The 21,388-nt window shown below is 42.8% G+C and overlaps 2 protein-coding genes across 2 annotated transcripts; one reads left to right on the plus strand and one right to left on the minus strand.

The window, feature by feature from the left end:
- The first annotated feature begins 6,596 nt into the window (after positions 1 to 6,596).
- On the plus strand, positions 6,597 to 12,258 carry bcl2l16 (BCL2 like 16). Its single transcript, XM_086032213.1, has 2 exons — positions 6,597 to 7,079; positions 12,111 to 12,258. Exons 1-2 carry the CDS (start codon positions 6,597 to 6,599, stop codon positions 12,255 to 12,257), a joined length of 630 nt encoding a protein of 209 aa, XP_085888339.1. The 3' UTR covers position 12,258.
- Positions 12,259 to 12,667: 409 nt separating this feature from the next.
- LOC147147941 (tubulin beta-4B chain-like) lies at positions 12,668 to 15,420 on the minus strand. The gene is made up of 4 exons (XM_086030601.1): positions 15,253 to 15,420; positions 14,290 to 14,398; positions 14,108 to 14,218; positions 12,668 to 13,946 (listed from the first exon to the last, which is right to left on the minus strand). The coding sequence occupies exons 1-4, from the start codon at positions 15,307 to 15,309 to the stop codon at positions 12,886 to 12,888; spliced, it is 1,338 nt and encodes a 445-aa protein (XP_085886727.1). The 5' UTR covers positions 15,310 to 15,420; the 3' UTR covers positions 12,668 to 12,885.
- Between the last annotated feature and the right edge of the window lie 5,968 nt (positions 15,421 to 21,388).

The raw sequence follows: 21,388 nt of genomic DNA on the forward strand, positions 1-21,388 counted from the left end.
TGAGCAAAAGTGGGTGTGCCGTATGAAGCCTTGATTCGGAGCATGTATCGGGTTAAAAAACAATCAGGTGGACGATGACAAATGAGGCCTCGGTTCGTGTGCAGGATTTCATTGGTTCATTCAATGTATCACTGCCTCAAAACACTGAGGACCTTGCGCCGCTTTGCAAGAGTTGTCGGCGTTTGTAGTAAGCTTAAAGTTAGTCGGCACGTTAGGAAGTCACACTGTGAGTTAGAAAAGAGTACTTGGAGTGTTTAAGTAGTCTAGCAGTTTTCAGTCATTTTTCTTTTAATGTACCTTTTGCAGCCAATAAACACAGGTGCTTGTTTGGCAGAATTGATAGAGCGACGCATTTTCAAACACGAGGTAATGAGTTTGATCTTTCTTTGATCTTGACTTTTAAATTCAAATTTATTGAGGGTTATTCATAAACATTGTACGCATTATGTTATGTTTATTACTTATTCAATGTTTGGACAACACACCTATTGGTTAATTGCAATACTGCTACTTATGGTCGTTTAGTAACTGTGAAACCATTTCATTCTTTGTGTGCTTATAGCTTATCTTACAGGAGTTACACCCTGAACTGATTGCCAGCCAATTGCAGGGCACACATAGATGAACAATAACCATATACAAGCACAATCACACCTAGGGACAATTTAAGGGTCTTTATAGTCCCGCGGGCGACGTCCGCGAGCACATCACTGTGGCAATGACGCGCGCAGTTTGCCTTTATGCCGGGTCATTTAAATGTATACGCTGGTAAAGCTTTTTAACCGTCTAGATGTGTCCCACACAAGGACACACTTAAGCAAAGGGATAAGGTACTGAATGTGAACAGTTAGTTAACAAAACTATCCCGGATGACACACACAAGACAGACTGGTCGTATTTCTGTCAGTGAGGTGAAATGATGCTGCGTCATCAGTAGGTAAATGAGGTACAGTGTGAAGTGCTTTGAGTACCAAAGGTAGAAAAGCACTATACAAGTGACAATCCATTTACCATTTAACTCACAAACTAGTTGGTGAGACCTTGTCTTTCTGATTGGAAAAGAGTGTAACAATTCCATGGACATAGACCATGCTGACATTTACTTTTCACTGAACACTTCAATGCAGACATGGGAAATTTGGGTCCAGAAAGTAAAAACCCTGCCACAGGTGCTTCTAATCAACTGAGCTTGTTTACTTGCCGGTTGAGTAGAAGCACCTGTGGCTATAGTCAAACTGTGGCAGGGTTTTTACTTTCTGGACCTGCATTTCCCATCCATCCATCCATTATCGATACCGCTTATCCTCACAAGGGTCGCGGGGTGTGGCGGAGCCTATCCCAGCTGTCTTCGGGCAGTAGGCGGGGGACACCCTGAATTGGTTGCCAGCCAATCGCAGGGCAATTTAGAGAGTCCAAGCAACTTACCGTGCATGTTTTTGGAGTGTGGGAGGAAACCGGAGTACCTGGAGAAAACCCACGCAGGCACGGGGAGAACATGCAAACTCCACACAGGGAGGCCGGAGCCGGGATCGAACCCACGACCTCTGAACTGTGAGGTGGACGTGCTAACCAGTCGATCACCGTGCCGCCCCTGGATTTCCCATCTCTGCTTCAATGTAATCAAATTCCTTCAAGGATACTTGGCTTTTCATATAATATCTACATTTTGGAGAATTGGCATGTTTGTCAAGCAGCTGACAAATGGCGCTCATTAGACTGAATGGGGTCAGTTAAGCTACTCACAAGTCCAAAGAAAAGTCACATGCAGCTCATCACTCTCGCTATCTATACCTGCTTCAACCATCCATCCATCCATTATTGATACCGCTTATCCTCACAAGGGTCGCGAGGCGTGCCGGAGCCTATCCCAGCTGTCTTCGGGCAGTAGGCGGGGGACACCATGAATTGGTTGCCAGCCAATCGCAGGGCACACAGAGACAAACATCCGCACTCACAATCACACCTAGGGGCAATTTAGAGAGTCCAACCAACTTACCATGCATGTTTTTGGAATGTGGGAGGAAACCGGAGTACCCGGAGAAAACCCACGCAGGCACGGGGAGAACATGCAAACTCCATACAGGGAGGCCGGAGCCGGTATCTAACCCACGACCTCTGAACTGTGAGGCAGACGTGCTAACCAGTCGATCACCGTGCCGCCCCTGGATTCCCCATATCTGCTACAATGTAATCAAATTCCTTCAACGATACTTGGCTTTTCATATAATATTTACATTTTGGAGAATAGGCATGTTTGCCAAGCTGCTGACAAATCGCGCTCATTAGACTGAATGGGGTCAGTTAAGCTACTCACAAGTCCAAAGAAAAGTCACATGCAGCTCATCACTCTCGCTATCTATACCTGCTTCAACCATCCATCCATTATCGATACCGCTTATCCTCACAAGGGTCGCGGGGCGTGGCAGAGCCTATCCCAGCTGTCTTCGGGCAGTAGGCGGGGGACACCCTGAATTGGTGTCCAGCCAATCGCAGGGCACACAGAAACAAATATCCGCACTCACAATCACACCTAGGGGGAATTTAGAGAGTCCAACCAACTTACCATGCATGTTTTTGGAATGTGGGAGGAAACCGGAGTACCCGGAGAAAACCCACGCAGGCACGGGGAGAACATGCAAACGCCACACAGGGATTCCGGAGCCGGGATCGAACCCACGACCTCTGAACTATTAGGCGGACGTGCTAAACAGTCGACCACCGTGCCGCTATCTGCTTCCACCAAAACATGTTAAATACCATTTTAATGAACCCGATTAGCCGTGTAGCCTATGTGACCAAGTGACGTCACACGAAATACACCAACTATTGGCCAATGTGTTTAAAAAATATATGAAATCGAAAACTTAAATGGAAACCAAGTTATGAGGCAATGACAGCCGAAACGGCACGGCAAGAGAGTTTTCTCTAAAAATCTCTTAATAAGAAGATCATTGTCATTGTCGAAACAAAAGAAACTTGAAACTCATTTAACGAATACAAAGACTAGATGAACATTATTGGATCATCTTTCATGTCTATGAAAATACATGTGTATTTAATGCATAGATTGATTGTAGTTTCTGTTTCTTGTGCAGTTTCACAATATAAACAGGCAACTTCACTGCACACCTGGAGTCAGTAGAGTTTGTTTGTGAATATTTAGCTATTTGGATAAGCTAGCTTCCTCAAATAGCAAGGCCTTAACAGTCAAATTGTCTTTTTATCATACTATTTTATTTACATATTTAACAAGACATTAGATTTTAACCGTTTAAATTATTCATGCATTTTAATAGCTTTTAGGATTTATGTTTTTTATGTGGGTTACACTACATGTGAAATGATAGGTAATGTCATGGCTTGTTCGTGCTGACTTGTATTTTTGATGTTTTGTCTCCCTCTGCAGGCGCTTTCCAATCCAATCCAATACAATACAATTTTATTTATATAGCGCATTTCATAAAAGCTAGAGAGCAGACTACGTGAACGATGAACTGGAGGTGGCGTGATTAAATCTGCCAATAAGAAGACAAATTAGAAATATTGGGGACAGAGTGAATTATGCTAAAGCGCCTGCAGAAGGAGACAAAACATCATAAATACAAGTCAGCACTAACAAGCCATGACAGTAATAACGTGTTAATAATTTCACACATAAGTCGCTCCAGAGTATTAGTCAAACCCACGGCCAAACTATGAAAAAAAAACGTGATTTATAGTCCGGAAAATACGGTAATCCATCCGTTTTTAGCCATCTCTGGGGGCGGCCATTTTGTCACTTCTGTCAACTGAAAATGACATCACAACTGCTCAGGCCTCAGGTAACGACCAATCACGGCTGGGGTGGATTTTGCTGTTTAACTCATATTGCACAAACACACTATTAATCAGAATGCCGTGTCTCAACTAGTGGGCCTGCTGGGAACATATTCTTGAAAGAAATATGTTTGGGTTGATTTAATCTTTAAGCTTTTAGACAGGCATACTGGCAGGATCAACCAGGCTGCCTCGGAGCCAGGGATGGGCTGTTGGGCTGGCTTTTGGCTGTGGCGGCGACCGCCCAACAGGCTAGGCGCACGCACGCACGCACGCACGCTCCGCCTTGGTGGCTGCTACCGGTGCGGAGAGGAGAGGAGCGGATGCCGGCTGGGGCTCACTGGAATGCCCGTGGATGCCGATGCAGGCCGTCTCAGCCTCGCTGTAGAATGGGCGCCCTGGATGGGGCACTCACTTGCACAAATATGCATGCTGATCTGTTTGTCAATGTTAGAAAATGAGTTGAGTACCTCAGAAAGGCCCATTGTGCCACTGAGCAGCGAACAATTGTAGTATTTTCAAAGAAAGCAAATGTTGCGTCACGTCAGAGTTCACCAGGTTTCGTTCAACGTTGCGTCGCAAGGAAATTTTGAACATGTTCAATATTGCCTTGCAACAAGTAAAGTACAGACGTATGCCTGAAGACTAGTTGGCGAACATTAATGACCTTGAATGAACCCTGACGTGAACATGCATTTTTCTACCTTTGCCGACATTTGCAAATGTTCGCCCCTAATTTGGGATCGTGGCTTTTGAATCGGGGAGGCGGGCCTATGAGTAGGTAAAGGCGGCCCTGGTGACACCCCATTTTAACAACGTAACAATCAGTGCTACATCCTAGACTACACCTTTTTATCACGGACAATCTGTTTTCAACACTGTCCCCAAACCTTTAACACTGGACGATTTGCAGTTTAAATAAACAATTAAGAGTCCAATAGAAGCATTATGCACCTTTGTGTAAAACGGAAGGATATGCAAATGCGATTGTACTGTGCATTTTTGGCATCATTTTGTGTGGATAACATATATTGTATTGTGGAGCTTGTGCTTCATTTTAGCGAAATAAAGCAGGTCTGTAAGCTAATAATTAGGGTAGGAACTGAGGCTGTGGTTCTTCCAAAAGGTAAAGCTGTAAAAATTAAAAGGAAGTCACATATGCGAGGGTGTGTGTGATTGTGTGTCAATATGTGTGTGCGTGCATGCGCAGGGTGTGGGGATGGGCTTCTTTCTGGATGGTTAGTCCTCTCTTCATGCACACTCACATGTATGCCGCAGCAGATGGCCACAGAACACATAGCCGCTAATGGCACCACTTGATCATGTCTGTGTTGTGCTATAAATCAGTATATTAACAATGAACACATGTCATACATATAGTTTGACTGATCCCCGTGTGACACATAAAGCCATTTCATGAAAAGAGAGGAAACACTCAGAGGACCTTGTAGATTTAGCCGTGCGTGCCTGATTGATGCTCGACAGGAGAGATCTCGCAGGCGTTATCCTCAATTTATGATAGCTCTCATGTTTGCATGTGCATCTTGTTTGTTTATTAAGACATCACATTGCTGCTGTCCATGTGGGGAGATTTAATTGGTCCGCTCAGTAAAGCCGCTTTCATTTTCCATCTCTGGAAACAAGTGGTTATGAGCTCTGATGAGCGTGAGCACGACACATGTACACACACCACGACCACATTGCTCTTCTATACTGCAGACGCTCATGATCATTTCTTAAAGTATCAAAAAATAATCTTGTCTATCTATCTTCCCAAAATAAAGTACATAAATTCTATGAATTAATAAACTGATTTAGACTGAATACTTCTGCCCGCAACAGTTTTCAGATTTATTTCATTTTTTTTCCAACACATGGATCATTTTCACCTCATAATTATGTGCTTTTTGGGGTGAGTTAATGAAATCCCAATAAGATAAATTTACCTTTGAGGCAAAATGTGAAAAGGTTCATATGGAAAAAAAAACACAATTTCAAGCTACTGTACATTGAAGCCTTTTTTCATCAAAATCTGCACAAAGACGTTTGCAGTCCTTTTAAACTTTAAGTTGTGTAGACAATTCTGTCCCTTCTCAGCATCTTAAAAAAAATAATTTAGGGGCATGGTAGGGGGTGTGTCTGCCAAATTCAATCTCTCACCTAAATACATACATTTGTTGACAAATCAATAAAATACAAATGTGTCTGCTTTGTTTGCACCAATCTGAAGTTTAAACCACCTATCTTGTGAAAGCTGATGGGGAGTTGGGTTCTATTCCGGTTGGCATTGGCACCGAACAGACATTCAGTCAATCAGAGGGGTTGCCACATAAATAGACGGGAGTACCAATGTTTGAAACAGCAAAAATGGTAGAATATTTGTGCAGATTTGTCATAGATAAGAAATAACTACAGAGGTAATTAAAGGACAAACTGTGTGCTCACTACTTCTGCATAAGTTAGAATGGAGATGTGAAACATGGGTATTATTGTGCATATGACATTTGAGAGGCCTGTCAGTAAGCGCTCTATATTTAGCTAGCAGGGGGACGAGGTGACTCGACAACACACAGACACACACCACTGGACCTGATACTTCTTTTTCACCTGCTGCTACTGTTTTGTGTGTACTGTTATTTCCACTCACAGGAGGACTCCCAAGTAAGCAGGACAGATCAAAGTGACTTAAAGAATGGCCGAGCGGCTTGGGTCCGGCACCGGTTTCCGAATGAGAGTAGAGCTTGGTGATTAGCGAAACGGCAGTTCAAGGGAACTTCAGTATGTGCCAGTCAGAAGTAGCAGAGGCCAGATGTGGCCTAAGCAATCCCGACCCACTGGTGAGAGAGGCCTTCTTGATGGCCCACGACTACATAGACTACGTGATCACAGGTGGGATGGATGGAACCATGGGCCCTGCCCCCACTGCCTGCACTAAAGCCCTTCGCTACGCTGGAGATGTGCTCCTTGAACGCTTCCCCATCTTCTTCAGGCGCTGGCCACGTGTCTTCCAGGATGTGACTGAGCATACAGCCTGTCCTACACTTGTGATGATCCTAGATGAACATTTCTTCCCCACCGACCCCGGGGGGCGACGCCGGGACCTGGCATGGAGCGCAGTATTGTCGGTCTATATTCTAGCTGGCCAGATGGCCTTGCATTGCCATGAGAATGGCATGGCGCTGGTTATGCCTCAGCTGAAGGAGTGTGTGGGTGCTTATGTGGAGAGGGTCATCTGCCCTGATATCAGTGAAAAAGGAGGATGGGTATGTATTCGCAAATTGAAAACATTCTTGCTCACGGAGCATATTCACAATCATACGTTGAGGTCCAGTTTTGTAATTTGTTTATTTAAACGGGACAGTGCATATTAATGAACATTTACATGTAAATATGCCGGAATTAGCCAATGGCTTTTATTTATACATTGACAGTTTTCATTGTTTTTTTATCCTTAAAAAACAAACAAAAAAAACCACCACAACAGATTACAAATCAAACAATTAACGTGATTGAAGTGGCGTCTTTACTCTTAGCTCTTTTTTCATTCACATCCTGCGTGAAGTGCTAATGCTGGCGGATCTTGATTTTAAGGCTCGCTGCGCATTACCCAATTTGGCAGGCCAATCTCCGCCAAGCTGGGCGGGCTGGTGTAGCAGAAGGAGCGTTTTGGAGTTGCGCCCCACCGAGTGAAAATTCGGAAGCAGAAAGTCAATCTAACCTAACACAGGCGCAGGGTAGACAGTTGGTCTCACACAGGGGTCGGCAACCTATATATCAAATATAAAGTCAATACTGTTACTCAAAACAACTGCAGAGAAATAGCACACACTTCAATCAGACATTTATTTATTTTCCCAAGCCACGCAGAGCCGGAACATAACGATGAAAGGGCCGCATGCGGCTCCGAAGCCGCGGGTTGCCGAGCCCTGAACTAGTGGGTCTGCATAGAACATATTCTTGAAAAAAATATCCATCCATCCATTACCTATACTGCTTGTCCTCACAAGGGTCGCGGGCGTGCTGGAGCCTATCCCAGCCGTCATCGGGCAGTTAGGCGGGGGACACCCTGAACCGGTTGCCAGCCAATCGCAGGGCACATAGAGACAAACAAACATCCACTCTCACAATCACACCTAGGGGCAATTTCGAGTGTCCAATCAACCTACCATGCATGTTTTTGGAACGTGGGAGGTAACTGGAGTGCCCGGAGAAAACCCACACAGGCACGGGGAGAACATGCAAACTCCACACAGGGAGGCCGGAGCCGGGATCAAACCCACGTCCTCTGAATTGTGAGGCGGACGTGCTAAGCAGTCGCCCCTGAAAAAAAAAATGTTTGGGTTAACTCCCTCTTTAAGGGAAGGCAAGCATTTGCATAGCACACTTCATGCACGAGACAAAGCATAACAGCTAAATGCTGCCTCCCCATGTTAAGTCTGGACTAGCTGACCTGAGTCCTTCGATATCAGAGCCCTGCTAGGTTTATATTCTCTCAACATATCACAGATGTAGTCTGGGCCTAACTGTTTTGGGATTTGTAAACAATCAGCATTGTTTTAAAATCTATTCTGTAACTGACTGGAAGCCAATGTAGAGACTTTAAAACTGGTGTGATGAGTTCTGATCTTTTAGTCCTGGTAAAAATTCTAGCAGCAGCGTTCTGGATGAGCTGCAGCTGTTTAATGCTTTTTCTGGGAAGTTCTGTTAAAAGGCCAATTCAGTAAATCCTTGTCTTGGTGGGAGTCACGTGAGGGACTGATCACAATTTGTCCATTCAAAGTCATTGTAAATACGTCACTAATAATGTCAAAATAACGGGACCAACCAGCCCCAAAACGTTTGAGGACATTTCCACTTAGGCCCGCCTCAACCTCTGAAAACATCACAAAATGATGGCTGACTTGAAAATGAGGAAATGAGCAGTTTACGTGCAATTTCTGTCATGTCCTGTCTGTTTCCTTTAATAAGTCACCAAGATACCCAAACACCATGCGTTCAAGAGACTTTTCGTAAGGTAAATTTTTCGTAGGTCGTTATATTTTAGATTGTAATCCTTCAGAGTTAGTTTAATTTACCGGTACTTTTTTCACCAAGGCCATTCAGGTGCTACGCCTGCACCACCATCCTAAAATAACGCGTCAAACGCGGCCACACTCGGCTGCAGAGTCGACCTCCTTGCTGGAGCTTTGGTTCTCTAAATTTTTCAAAGTCTGTCCATCCATCCATTTTCTGTACTGCATATACTCACTAGGGTCGTGTGCGGGCGTGCTGGATTTTTCAAAGTACAACTTTGAAGAAGCTTGCTATCTGACATTGACGCTCCCGAAGCGGGGCCTAAAAGCACATGCCGCACCAACGTTCAAAAATCCCACAGCAGGGCTTTCAATGCAGTGTTACCGTTAGCCGTGGCGGGGAAACATCCATGCCTGGCTGCCTCCTGGGACTAGACAAAACTTTAGCGTGGCTAAATGTCCAAAAACTACAACTAGTTGCCACTGGGGTTCGTGTGCACATTCATGCTATTGTCCGCTTTAGCCCGTGTGAGTGAAGAAGCGACTGGCACGTTTTTTTTTTATTTTGTGGAAGTGATCATGGTTTTTGCACATATGAGCGCACGTGTGATCTGCAGAACACTTTATATTTTCACTGCCCGAATACAGCTGTTATAGGTTCCAGCGCGCCCGCGACCCTCATGAGGATAAGCGTTTCGGATGGATGGATGAAGTGGACAAGAGTAGTAATGTGCACTTGAATTTTGCCAGCACTGTGACGTAGACAGTTGAGATGGAAAAATTAACAAGCCAAGCTCCAAAACAGGGTGTGCCAATTTGTTGTAAATTTCATCCCAAAAAAGCCCTTAAATCACTCCAGATTCTTTTTAGGCGGTGAATTTTGGTGCCTGTCAAATTGTACACTTTCAGCATAATTTGTACAGACAGAAACACCTTTTCAAACACGTACGCCGTACATCGCTGATTTCCATTCATGTGACAACAGTCATTCAAAAATAAAGTGTTATATACAGATATGTAAGGGCAAATTACAACTTTCGTAAGATTTAGTACACCCCAGGGTTGACAAGTATGGTGCTGATGTTTACATGCCTACCTATTATATAAGTGACAATGTTCAGCCCGTCCAAGTGTCCCTTTAATCATTGTCTTCTTTTTAATTCAAACAAATATGTTGCTTTGAAAATAAGTAAGTGAATCAAAGTCAAAAAAATTAAATACCGGTAAACAAATAAAATAAAATAAACGTGCCTTTGTTATATATAAATATACTCATTAGAGATGGGCATTCCGTTCCAGGGACGGAACGGTCCGTCCATCTGTCCTGGACCTGACCCACTATAGCAATTTCCCTTTATTTTCATTAGGCCTATGAGTTTTCATAACACGCTTACATTGTCACGAGGCTGTTGTGATTTTGGCATGGCTGTGCAACAGCTCATTGATCTGGGAAATAAATTATGATACAGTATGTTTAAACATACCCCCTGTAATGTGCTCACATACCCTAGGGCTAGACAAAACCCTGGTTCAATACACTAAAGTCAACTGGAATAGGCTTCATGCTCACTTGTGACCTGAATGTGGATAAGTGCTATAGAAAATGGATGGGTGTGTAAACAGAATAGTTTTCTTCACTGCTTAAGTCAGTGGTCTGACTTAAGCCCAGTAGAGAAAGCTTTTTGCTTACTAACAACAAAAGGCACAAAGACCCATCAACAAGTTACAACAACTTACTGCACCTGTAATGAAGGCCTGGCAAAGCATCTAAAGCAGGGGTGTCCAAACGTTTTCCTCCAAGGTTCGCAAACAGCAAATTGGAAAGATGCAAGGGCCACTTTTAAATATTTTGACTTTAACTTATTAAACTCTGTAAAGATAAGGCAAATTGCTCAGAAGTTGGTTTTTTTTTTGGGTGTATTCCTGTATCCCACTTGAATAGATCCGGCCGTCCCAATGAGCAGCAGATGAATCGCATCTCCACATTCAGAACCAAAACAAGGGCAATTGTAATAAGCTGGCCATAAATGAGGGAGCAGAAAGTGGAGGAAAGCATTCTTGTCTCTAAAACTGAATTATATTTATTCTCCACGGTGTTATGAAGAGAAATTTGTGACCTTATATCTAGAAAGGTTTATTAGTAGTAGTAATGGTAGTCCATATAACTCACGTCCCCCCACTGTTTTGATAGCTACACTTTTTACACTGCTCACCTTAACCCCACTGTCTTTTTTTTTTTTAAAATAGCATCATTGTGGGGCCATATCAAGTTATTTTTAGTATATGCCTTGGGCCGCAAATGGCCCCCGGGCAGTTTTTTGGACACCACTGTTCTAACGGCGATGTCTCTTGGTTGCAGAGTACTGACTTCCAGCAGCCATTGACTTCAAGTGATTTCCATCAAGTATGAAATATTAAGGTTACTTTGAACAATTATTCCCCTTTCAAATGCTTTTGAGCCAAATAAATTAAAAGCCAAAATAAATTTGCTTTATTTCAATAGTATAGTTGTATAAAGGCAAAAGTATCTTCTGTCATTGTCCATTCATCCATCATCTATACCGCTTATCCTCACAAGGGTGGCGGGGAGTGCTGGAGCCTATCCCAGCAGTCTTCAGGCTGTAGGTGGGGGACACCCTGAATTGGTTGCCAGCCAATCGCAGGGCACACAAAGACAACCAAACTTCCGCACTCACAATCACACCTAGGGTCAATTTAGAGTGTCCAATTAACCTACCAAGCATGTTTTTGGAATGTGGGAGGAAACCGGAGTGCCCGGAGAAAACCCATGCAAACCCCACACAGGGATGCCGAGGCCGGGATCGAACCCACGACCTCTGAACTGTGAGGCGGACGTGATAACCAGTCGACCACCGTAGCTTCCGGCATCGCCTAAAATATTATTTCTTGACCTGACAGAGCAGCACTGGAGGCAGGCAAATTACAAAACTCCTTTGTAGCACAATGTTTGAAATCATATAAATGTCAAGAGATCATTTCTACAAATCAACTACCAAAGTCTTGTTTATTTTTTCAAACGGATCTCAAGATTTAGAACGTGCACTTAATTTGTGGCTATGTGTGTGTGATACATCACATCCAAAATTAAAGCAAACACCAGAGATGACTAATAAGGAGTAATTAGTCAATTTATGCTCGACATTCCCAAAGTAACCACACGCACAAACACTCACGCAGTATCGTGTCTATCAATGTCAAAACGTTTAGGATAGTCTCCCAATTCAAAACTTGCCTTAATGCTACAATTCTGTTTTCTGCCAGGGTGGTTTTGTGTCACGCTTTGGAGAGAAACGGACCATGGAGGGTCAGCTGAAACAAGTGTGCTGTTGGACCCTGCTGGCTTTTGCCTCAAGCGTCCTTATTTACGTCATGTGGAAAAAAGTTTTAGTCAACATTGCCATCTACTGACCGCCGCCAGAAATACAAGAGAACTTCGCTATACAGTACTGTACTGTATACACATCCTGCTTGTTGGGTTTCATTAGATTTGACTCATTTGAGTAGTTCAACCTACTTATACTGTCAACACATTTCGACTTCATTTGGTCTACCATACAAATTAATGCACTGTCAACCAATGGTAAATGGGTTTTCACTTGTATAGTGCTTTTCTACCTTAGGTACTCAAAGGGATTTCTAGTTTCATGATGACGCAGCATCAGCAGCAACCGGTGGTTCCGTATCTAGCTCAAGGGCACTTTGTTGTAGTCAGAATGGCCGGGGCTTGAATCAGCAACAGCTACCCCTGATCCAAGCAGCCCCCAATCTGTTAGAGCACTTCATGAATGTGTATGAAAAAATTAAAAATACTTGACACAATCATTTCACTCAGTTTTAATTGAAAAACACGTCACAATCACACAAATGTTTGTTTTATGGAAAACCTTTACCATTTCAAAATGCAGTCACTTTTATGGAAAACCTTTACCATTTCAAAATGCAGTCACACTATGCACAGTGAGTGTTTCAAAATGATACACTTAAAAAAAAAATTTACCATGCACAAAACTTTGCTGGGGGGAGCAAAAAAAAAAAGTTAAGCCATATCTTCATCCTCATCCTCACCGAATTCTCCCTCATCCTCAGCAGTAGCATCCTGATACTGCTGATATTCTGACACCAGGTCGTTCATGTTGCTCTCTGCTTCTGTGAATTCCATCTCATCCATACCCTCACCCGTGTACCAGTGGAGGAAAGCTTTGCGCCTGAACATGGCTGTAAACTGCTCAGAGATGCGCTTGAACAGCTCTTGGATGGCTGTGCTGTTGCCAATGAATGTGGCGGCCATCTTGAGGCCCCGAGGAGCGATGTCACACACTGCGGTCTTCACATTGTTAGGGATCCATTCGACGAAGTAGCTGCTGTTCTTGTTCTGCACATTGAGCATCTGCTCATCCACCTCCTTCATGGACATGCGGCCACGGAACATGGCAGCCACGGTCAGGTAGCGCCCTTGACGTGGGTCGCAGGCGGCCATCATGTTTTTGGCATCAAACATCTGCTGGGTGAGCTCGGGCACAGTGAGGGCTCTGTACTGCTGGCTGCCTCTGCTTGTGAGGGGTGCGAAGCCTGGCATGAAGAAGTGCAGACGGGGGAAGGGCACCATGTTGACAGCCAGTTTGCGCAGGTCAGCGTTGAGCTGTCCGGGGAATCTGAGGCAGGTGGTGACGCCGCTCATGGTGGCCGAGACCAGGTGGTTGAGGTCGCCGTAGGAGGGAGTGGTGAGTTTGAGGGTGCGGAAGCAGATATCATATAGCGCCTCATTGTCGATGCAGTAGGTCTCGTCTGTGTTCTCTACTAGCTGGTGGACAGACAACGTAGCGTTGTAGGGCTCAACCACTGTGTCGGATACTTTAGGAGAGGGCACCACGCTGAAGGTGTTCATGATTCGGTCTGGGTACTCTTCACGGATTTTGCTGATGAGCAGAGTGCCCATTCCGGAGCCAGTACCGCCACCCAGAGAGTGTGTGAGCTGGAAACCCTGGAGACAGTCGCAGCTCTCAGCCTCCTTCCTCACTACATCTAAAACAGAATCCACCAGCTCGGCACCCTCTGTGTAATGACCCTTAGCCCAGTTGTTACCAGCACCACTCTGGCCTGTAAGACAAATCAAGATTGAGCTTCACAACACTACAGTAACGGACTCTACTCAAGTGCTGCATGAGAGACTCTTGACTAATACAGAGACAAGTATACTGCCTAAAATTATTATTAGAATTTTTTTTTTTTCACACAATCTCTCTCTCAAAACGTCTCACCAAAGACAAAGTTGTCTGGTCTGAAGACCTGACCAAAGGGTCCAGACCGCACAGAGTCCATTGTGCCTGGCTCCAGATCAACCAATACAGCACGAGGAACATATTTTCCACCTATGAGTGCAGGGACGTATAAAGATATAGTGGCAATTACAAGATATCTTAAATATATGTTTTAATCTTACCTGAAGCTTCATTGTAGTAGACATTGATCCTATCTAACTGCAGGTCACAGTCACCATGGTATGTGCCAGTTGGGTCAATGCCATGCTCATCGCTGATCACCTCCCAAAACTAAGACAAACCAGAAATGTGCACAGCTGGTAAAACTAGTAAACTGTTGCGACGTAATGCTCTGCTATCTTCTTAGGACATGAATACGACTCCTCTTCAAAAGACATGGGGCCTCCATTTCCCAAGCGTCTGTGTATTTGTGACACACCATAGAAGCCTTAGTTTCACACAAAATGGTATCAAACACCTAAAATAAATATAAAAGAAAAGTACATAGCCACAGCTGTCGCTTTTTTCCTCAAAGTTAAGATTCACAAAGTAAACCTTATATTTTCTCAAAATAAGTTCCCATTAACATAAAAAAAAATGTATGCGACATTTAAATATACAATATTTTAAATGGTGAACTACCCTACATAATACAAGGTAGTTTCTAGAAACACATCAAAGCCTCAAACAAAACTGCATTTACTGACAAAGGCCATCTTCCAAACTTCACCAAGTGACACATTGCAAGTTTGGTTCATTAAAGGGCCATGTTGTAGCCTTCAAGCAAAATGTTGCGACTAATCAGCTTTTATCCAACGTCGCCCCAACCACACCCCCCCCCCCCCCCACACACACGCACACACTAAAGTTGGCGTTTTCCGGGGAACATAGACAACACACAAGAAAGAATACATGAAGGCTGCGTTCGCTTTCAAAGTCTGAGACATATTATATTAATATAATTGTTTTGACTTCCTTCATAATGTAAAAACAGGCTTTGGAAATGAATGAAATTAAAGTAAAGTTTATGGTAGAAAAGACATGGACAATCATTTTTTTTTCTTTCGTATGTGCTGCCCGGAATAGAGCACCACATACCTCACCTCAGTATAACACGTCGACAACGGCAACAGGTAATGACTAACCTTAGCACCAATTTGGTTTCCACACTGACCAGCCTGGAGATGCACAATTTCTCTCATTTTCTAGCGTGTCGACTTTAACGTGGCTAAAAAGTTCCAAGTAATTATTAACGCGAGCGTGAAGGGGTTGTTAATATGTGTGCCTCTGACGAGATACCACGCCCCTTTATTATCCAAACGACTCGGTGATTGGTTGAGACCGCCGTAAACTAAACTAAGTCTCGATGCGATTGGTCCTCTTTGTTGACAAGTGGAAACGGATTCATTCAAGTTCAGAGCTTTAAGAAAACAAAACAAAAAAATATATATATATATATATAACAATACGTACTCAATTTACAAAAGAGATAGAAACAATAAACAGACAATAAAGTAATTAATGCATACTTTAGACGATAAAAAGAAGAGCTAGAAGCATTACAACTTAATTTATATAGCGCATTGCACAACAGCTGCAGCTATAACAAAGCACTTTACACGTAACAAAAATAGCAATAATACAACAACAAAGACAGTGAAAGCTGTAAATTAAAAAACAAATTAATGATTACTAACACATATGCAATAGACACCAGACACCAGCAGACCAGAGTGTCAGTCCCGCATTGAGTCAAAAGCTGTGTCTTCAAACGAGTTTTAAAAGTGGACAGAGGGGCCTAACATTTAATGAAAGGTCATTATAAAGAAAAAAAAATTAAACAAAGGACATAAAGCAATTGTTTATTGTTTTTGAGTTGAATGTACTGCTGTATTCTCAAAAATTAAGAACAGAGGTTTCGAATGACTAAATTTGGATTTGTGGGCTCTCTTCACAAGGTGCAAATATGTGCTAAGGCGGTGGTGGACAGTGGACACACAAAGAGTTCCCTTCATGTTTTCAAAACAGAAACGTTGATGCTGTAGTTCCTTAACATAGCAGCTAATTTCTGCTTTACTCTGATCTACAAAATAGAATTTAAATTGCCAATAATAATGAAAAGATTAAACAACCACAAAATACCAATAGTTGTCAAGTTGTCACGGTTGCACTTCTGACTGAAAAACAATGAATTATAAACCAGTGCGTTAGATAAACTGTCATTCAACATATCAAGTGTAGAATGTGTGTGTACAACTATCCGCTAAGTATAGATAGGGTGACGATGACTGGCATCATTTATTTCCCAACTGTCTGTTTTTGTGGGCTATTCCCATGTTCCTATTTTTAGACATTTTTCCCAATACCTAGAATTAAAATGAGCCACAAATATGGCACTTTCTTCCAAGATACTATACAGAGAATATTGACTCGCTTAAAACACTAAAAACGTTAACGTATATTTAAACAGTTACCAGAGCTAGGCATTCGTCTATGTGACGGACCGGTCCATCTATCCGTCACTGACAGACGCCCGTTTTGCTGACGGTTGACGAATGACAGGAACAATTTCAAAATAGACGGATTAAGCATAGGCAGAAACCCCTTTATTGAGTCCGCCATCGCTCCTCTATTTTTCGCTTCGGATGCGAGTGAAAGTTTTGTCGGACTTGCCGACAGACGGCCGTTTAAAATTAGAGGCGGACCGGACTATAGATGGGTACTACTCATCTATAGTAGATGTGTCGGGAGGTTAGTCTAGCACGTCGATTTTCTTCTCCGACAGGACCGGTCAGATGCTCAGTTCATTGTGAGCAGGCGTGTTGTCGTGGTGAAGCAGCCACAAGTTTCTCTGCAACAACTCAGGCCTTTTCCTGTGTGCTGAATAGAGAAAACGCTGCAGGATCTCTAATGTAGACGTCAGGATTGATTGTCATCCGCACTGAAGGGGAAAAGTTGCCATTTTGGGTTTGAAATCTTTTGCAACACTTTTCTGATACCTATATATAAATCAGGTAACAAACCTTATGATTTTTTTTTAAATGTGAGAGACCCCACACAATGAGGAAAAAAATGATGCTTGTGCTCACTGCTCCTACAGCATGTTGCGTATATGTCGAGATTATCAACATATCACACCACACACCTAACGATGTCTGTCATAGTACTAAAACTGGCCTATGAGAATAAAATGGTGCCACAGGATACCGGATAAAAAACAAATAAGAATAAAAAAGTAGTATTAGTAGAAGAAATAGAGGAAACTAACTAGGTGGGCAATTAGTAATAATACTGCCGTGGAAAACTGTACTTGTCATTTTCATTGTGGTGAACGTCCGTGGTGACGGGTTAAACAATCACTCAGTTGCTCTTCTATTTGTGTCGGGCAAGAGCACGAGCTTCGGGTCGCTTTCTAAACATTAATCTTCGTCGGCATTACTGGATTCCGAGCAGATCAGAAAGCAAAAATTATTCTGATGAGTTGGTCAGGAAAATCATTTAGAGACATTTGATAATCAGGCCTTTGCGATCTTTGATTTCCAGGGAGGGAAAATGCTCAGATTTGGCCAAATTGTTGACATATGCTTACTCAATGCGGCTTCACTCGTCTAAACATGGCATTCTGATTAATATTGCGTATGTGAAATATGAGTTAAGCAACAAAATCCAACCGTTTTTAGGCATCTCAGGGGGCGGCCATTTTCTCACTTCTGTCACCTGTTTTCTGAAGCTGATCCATGATTGGTTGTTACCTGAGCATTGAGCAACTGTGATGTCATTTTCAGTTGACAGCAAGTGGCAAAATGTCTGCGCCCTGAGATGGACAAAAACAAGGGGATTTTACTGCTTAACTCATGTTTCACGCAATATTAATCAGAAGGCCATGTTTCAACCAGTGGGCCTTTAATGTTGTTGAAGGTACTGAACCCTGAACAAATTTCAAACATGCATGGGACACTTTATAATTGGAAAAATACAATGTGATTTTTTTTATGCAAAACATAGGTACGTATTATATATCAGTGCACAAAATGACCCACTCATTAGTTGCTCACAAAATCACTGTTCAAAAAACAACATAAAAATTATGATTTTCACTGAATGAATATTCACTGCAAATCAATGAAACTTTTGCTGTTGTCTTGCCTTACATTGAAAAAGTTCAGGAATGCTCGGCTTTACCTTGAAGTGCCACTCTCATAGCATTTTTTTAAACAAAGTCTGTTCTTTTTCTTCATTTTTATGTCACAAAGATACTTTGTAACTAACAGTACCAGTACGACAAAGGCTTTCTTAGAATTAATTGGTGACGACAAAAGGCTGAGAGTGTTGTTGTTCCAAACAACACGACACTGGTGGGGTGAACGGAAGGGACACACACACACAGATACAGTTTGTGTGTCTTGACCTCCGCTGAACCCCTGAGACTGACACACTGAACTTCACCCTGAGGTTTGATCGAACCCAAGTTAAGAACCACTGTGTTAAACGGAGAAACCTGATAAACAATGAACAACGGCGCATTACTCTTCACCCTGTACAAGCTTGAGGGGAAAGATGGTTCCATTACTGGAGCGAGTCAGAATTCATAATATATCTTTGAGAGAAACATTGCTATCAATATTGGACAATGTCAACCACCCACTAAATGAAACACTGATGATGGAGAGCAGTATGTTCAGTGGAAGGCTGCTGTCTCTGTCCTGCTCAATGGACAGGCCAAGGAAATTTCCTTCCACAAGCCAAATGGCTCAACAATTCCTGACAACTGAAGCGATTACTTCTACACTTTAAAGATCACTTAACTGAATTGCACAGAAAGCACATTATACCAAACTTCTCACGGTTGTTTTTTTCAATTACATTGAAGCTGATTTTATAGCGCTTTACTTTACGTTTTGATTTTGACTACAGTACATTCCTTTTATTGCCTCTGTTCGGTGACTACTTTATATCACTATTTGCTTGTTATGATGTTGGTCGAGCTCTACAGCCTTTTCTGGACTGGTGTTCTTTGAGCACTTCAAAGTGCTTCGGTGAAAGTGAGACCATGCTTGAAATCAACAGTGCATCAATATTTGAAAACTAAGTGTTGGCTTTTAAACATTAAACATTCAAGTAAAAAATATTTTCTTTCTTAACTCATCTTTGTTGGTATGTCCCAAACTCAAATTTAATTTTAGATTATTCCAAAGTCTTGACATGCCTTAAAGCAGAAGTCAACCCCAAAATTTTCTTTACAAGAATATGTTCTATGCAGCCCACGGCATTCTGATTAATATTGCGTTTGTGGAATATGAGTTAAGCAGTAAAATCCACTCATTTTTGTACATCTCATGATGCGGCCATTTTGCCACTTGACTGAAAATGACATCAGAGTTGCTCAGGGCTCAGATAATGACCAATTATGGCTCAGCTTCAGAAAACAAATGAGCAAATGCTCGAACATTATGAAACTCATGTTAGAGCTCCAATGACCATACATACCCGTGCAGTAATCAAAAGATTATATATGCATGGCATGCATTTTCATGTTGAGAAAATGTTTTGAACTGTTATGCAGATTAATGGAAATGAAGTTTAATGAATGGGTTTAATCTGACATTGACCTCCTGTTTGTTTAATGGCATATGATACTACTCACAGTTAAAGGGGAAGTCAACGCAAACATTTCTTTTTCAAGAATATGTTCTATGCAGGCGGCACGGTGGTCGACTGGTTAGCACGTCCGCCTCACAGTTTAGAGGTCGTGGGTTCGATCCCGGCTCCGGCCTCCCTGTGTGGAGTTTGCATGTTCTCCCCGTGCCTGCGTGGGTTTTCTCCGGGCACTCCGGTTTCCTCCCACATTCCAAAAAACATGCATGGTAAGTTGATTGGATACTCCAAATTGCCCCTAGGTGTGATTGTGAGTGCGGATGTTTGTCTCTGTGTGCCCTGCGATTGGCTGGCAACCAGTTCAGGGTGTCCCCCGCCCACTGCCCAAAGACAGCTGGGATAGGCTCCAGCACGCCCCGCGACCCTTGTGAGGAGAAGCGGTACAGATAATGGATGGATGGATGGATGTTCTATGCAAGTCCACTAGTTGAAACAGGGCATTCTGAAAAATATTGCGTTTGTGGAATAAGAGTTAAGGGGACAGTCGGGCCAGTGATGGCCATGTTTTCACTAACAAGTTCATTTGACATCCTTACTAATGACCACTTCAACATATCAAAAGGATTAATCTCTCCGTGTCTGATTTATTTGAGAATGAGGAAATGTGGAAGTGAGCAGCGCTACATAGATTTATGCTGGGACGAGCGCACACTGCTTCTTTGCTATAAAAAAAACAAAAAAACAAAACACTGCTTCTTTGCTGATCACAGTTAGGACGGATGAGACATTTACCACCAGCCAAGATATTTACAGAGACTGAAGTGGGAATGAGTGGACATGCACATTTATGTGGATGAGGAATGGCCACAGTTTTTTGATTGACAACACGCCGTCCTAATCACAAAAAAAAATCAGTACAAAGTCTTTTGAAGTGGGCATTTTAGCGCTGATGTCATTTTTACATGCAAACCTATTGTATAAGTGCCAATGTTAAGTTCATTCAAGTGTCTTTTTTTATTCCAACCATTTTTAGCCATCTCAGGTGGCGGCCATTTTGTCTTCTGTCGACAGAAAATGACATCACAACTGCTCACAACGACCAATCATGGCTCAGATTCAGAAAACAGGTCAGCCGTGATGGACCTGCGCCGATGGACAGAATCTTGGCGGAAGCTTACGATGTTTGGGCAGGGTCTGATCGGTGACGGACCTGTACTGTAACGTCTCACCTGGTCCAAGACACAGAATGATGATATCTTGGAGTCTGACAGCGCGACAGTCGTGAACGACAAAAAAGTCGTGTAGTCTGAGAAGGCCTTTACTGTACCTCTCTCTCTGAAACCGGCTGGAGTTACCGCTCTTTCTCTGGTTTGAGTTACCTCCCTTCTTGGAACGGAAAAGTCAGAGTTTCCCTTTTTTCAGGGTTAGCAGAGTTTTCTCTAAACCTGCTTTGTGAAATGGACCCAGATCTTCAGCAGAATGTCTCCATTGTACCTGAGAGCACGTCGTCAATGAATTTTGAATTGTGATTCTGTTGCGAGATCTCTCATATTCTGCTTAACCCTCCTATATTATGTTGCGGGCCAAATTGACCCGTTTGGAGAATCTAGAATAAAGCAAAAGGAATTAAACTTAGTCCCCTGTTTTTCACTTTCGTTTTTTTTTAAGTTGCACTGCATTGCAAAA

This window comes from Filicampus tigris, chromosome 5, assembly GCF_054856515.1.
Source record: "Filicampus tigris isolate MCC_2025a chromosome 5, RoL_Ftig_1.0, whole genome shotgun sequence".
Taxonomy (NCBI): domain Eukaryota; kingdom Metazoa; phylum Chordata; class Actinopteri; order Syngnathiformes; family Syngnathidae; genus Filicampus; species Filicampus tigris.

What these genes read in the sequence shown, in the direction of transcription:
- bcl2l16 (XM_086032213.1), top strand. Translation starts at nt 6,597, where the DNA reads ATGTGCCAGTCAGAAGTAGCAGAGGCCAGATGTGGCCTAAGCAATCCC. An exon ending in TCAGTGAAAAAGGAGGATGG is followed by an intron (nt 7,080 to 12,110) that starts GTATGTATTCGC and finishes GTTTTCTGCCAG; the next exon opens with GGTGGTTTTGTGTCACGCTT.
- LOC147147941 (XM_086030601.1), bottom strand. Translation starts at nt 15,309, where the DNA reads ATGAGAGAAATTGTGCATCTCCAGGCTGGTCAGTGTGGAAACCAAATT. An exon ending in CTACTACAATGAAGCTTCAG is followed by an intron (nt 14,219 to 14,289) that starts GTAAGATTAAAA and finishes CTGCACTCATAG; the next exon opens with GTGGAAAATATGTTCCTCGT. An exon ending in ACCAGACAACTTTGTCTTTG is followed by an intron (nt 13,947 to 14,107) that starts GTGAGACGTTTT and finishes TTTGTCTTACAG; the next exon opens with GCCAGAGTGGTGCTGGTAAC.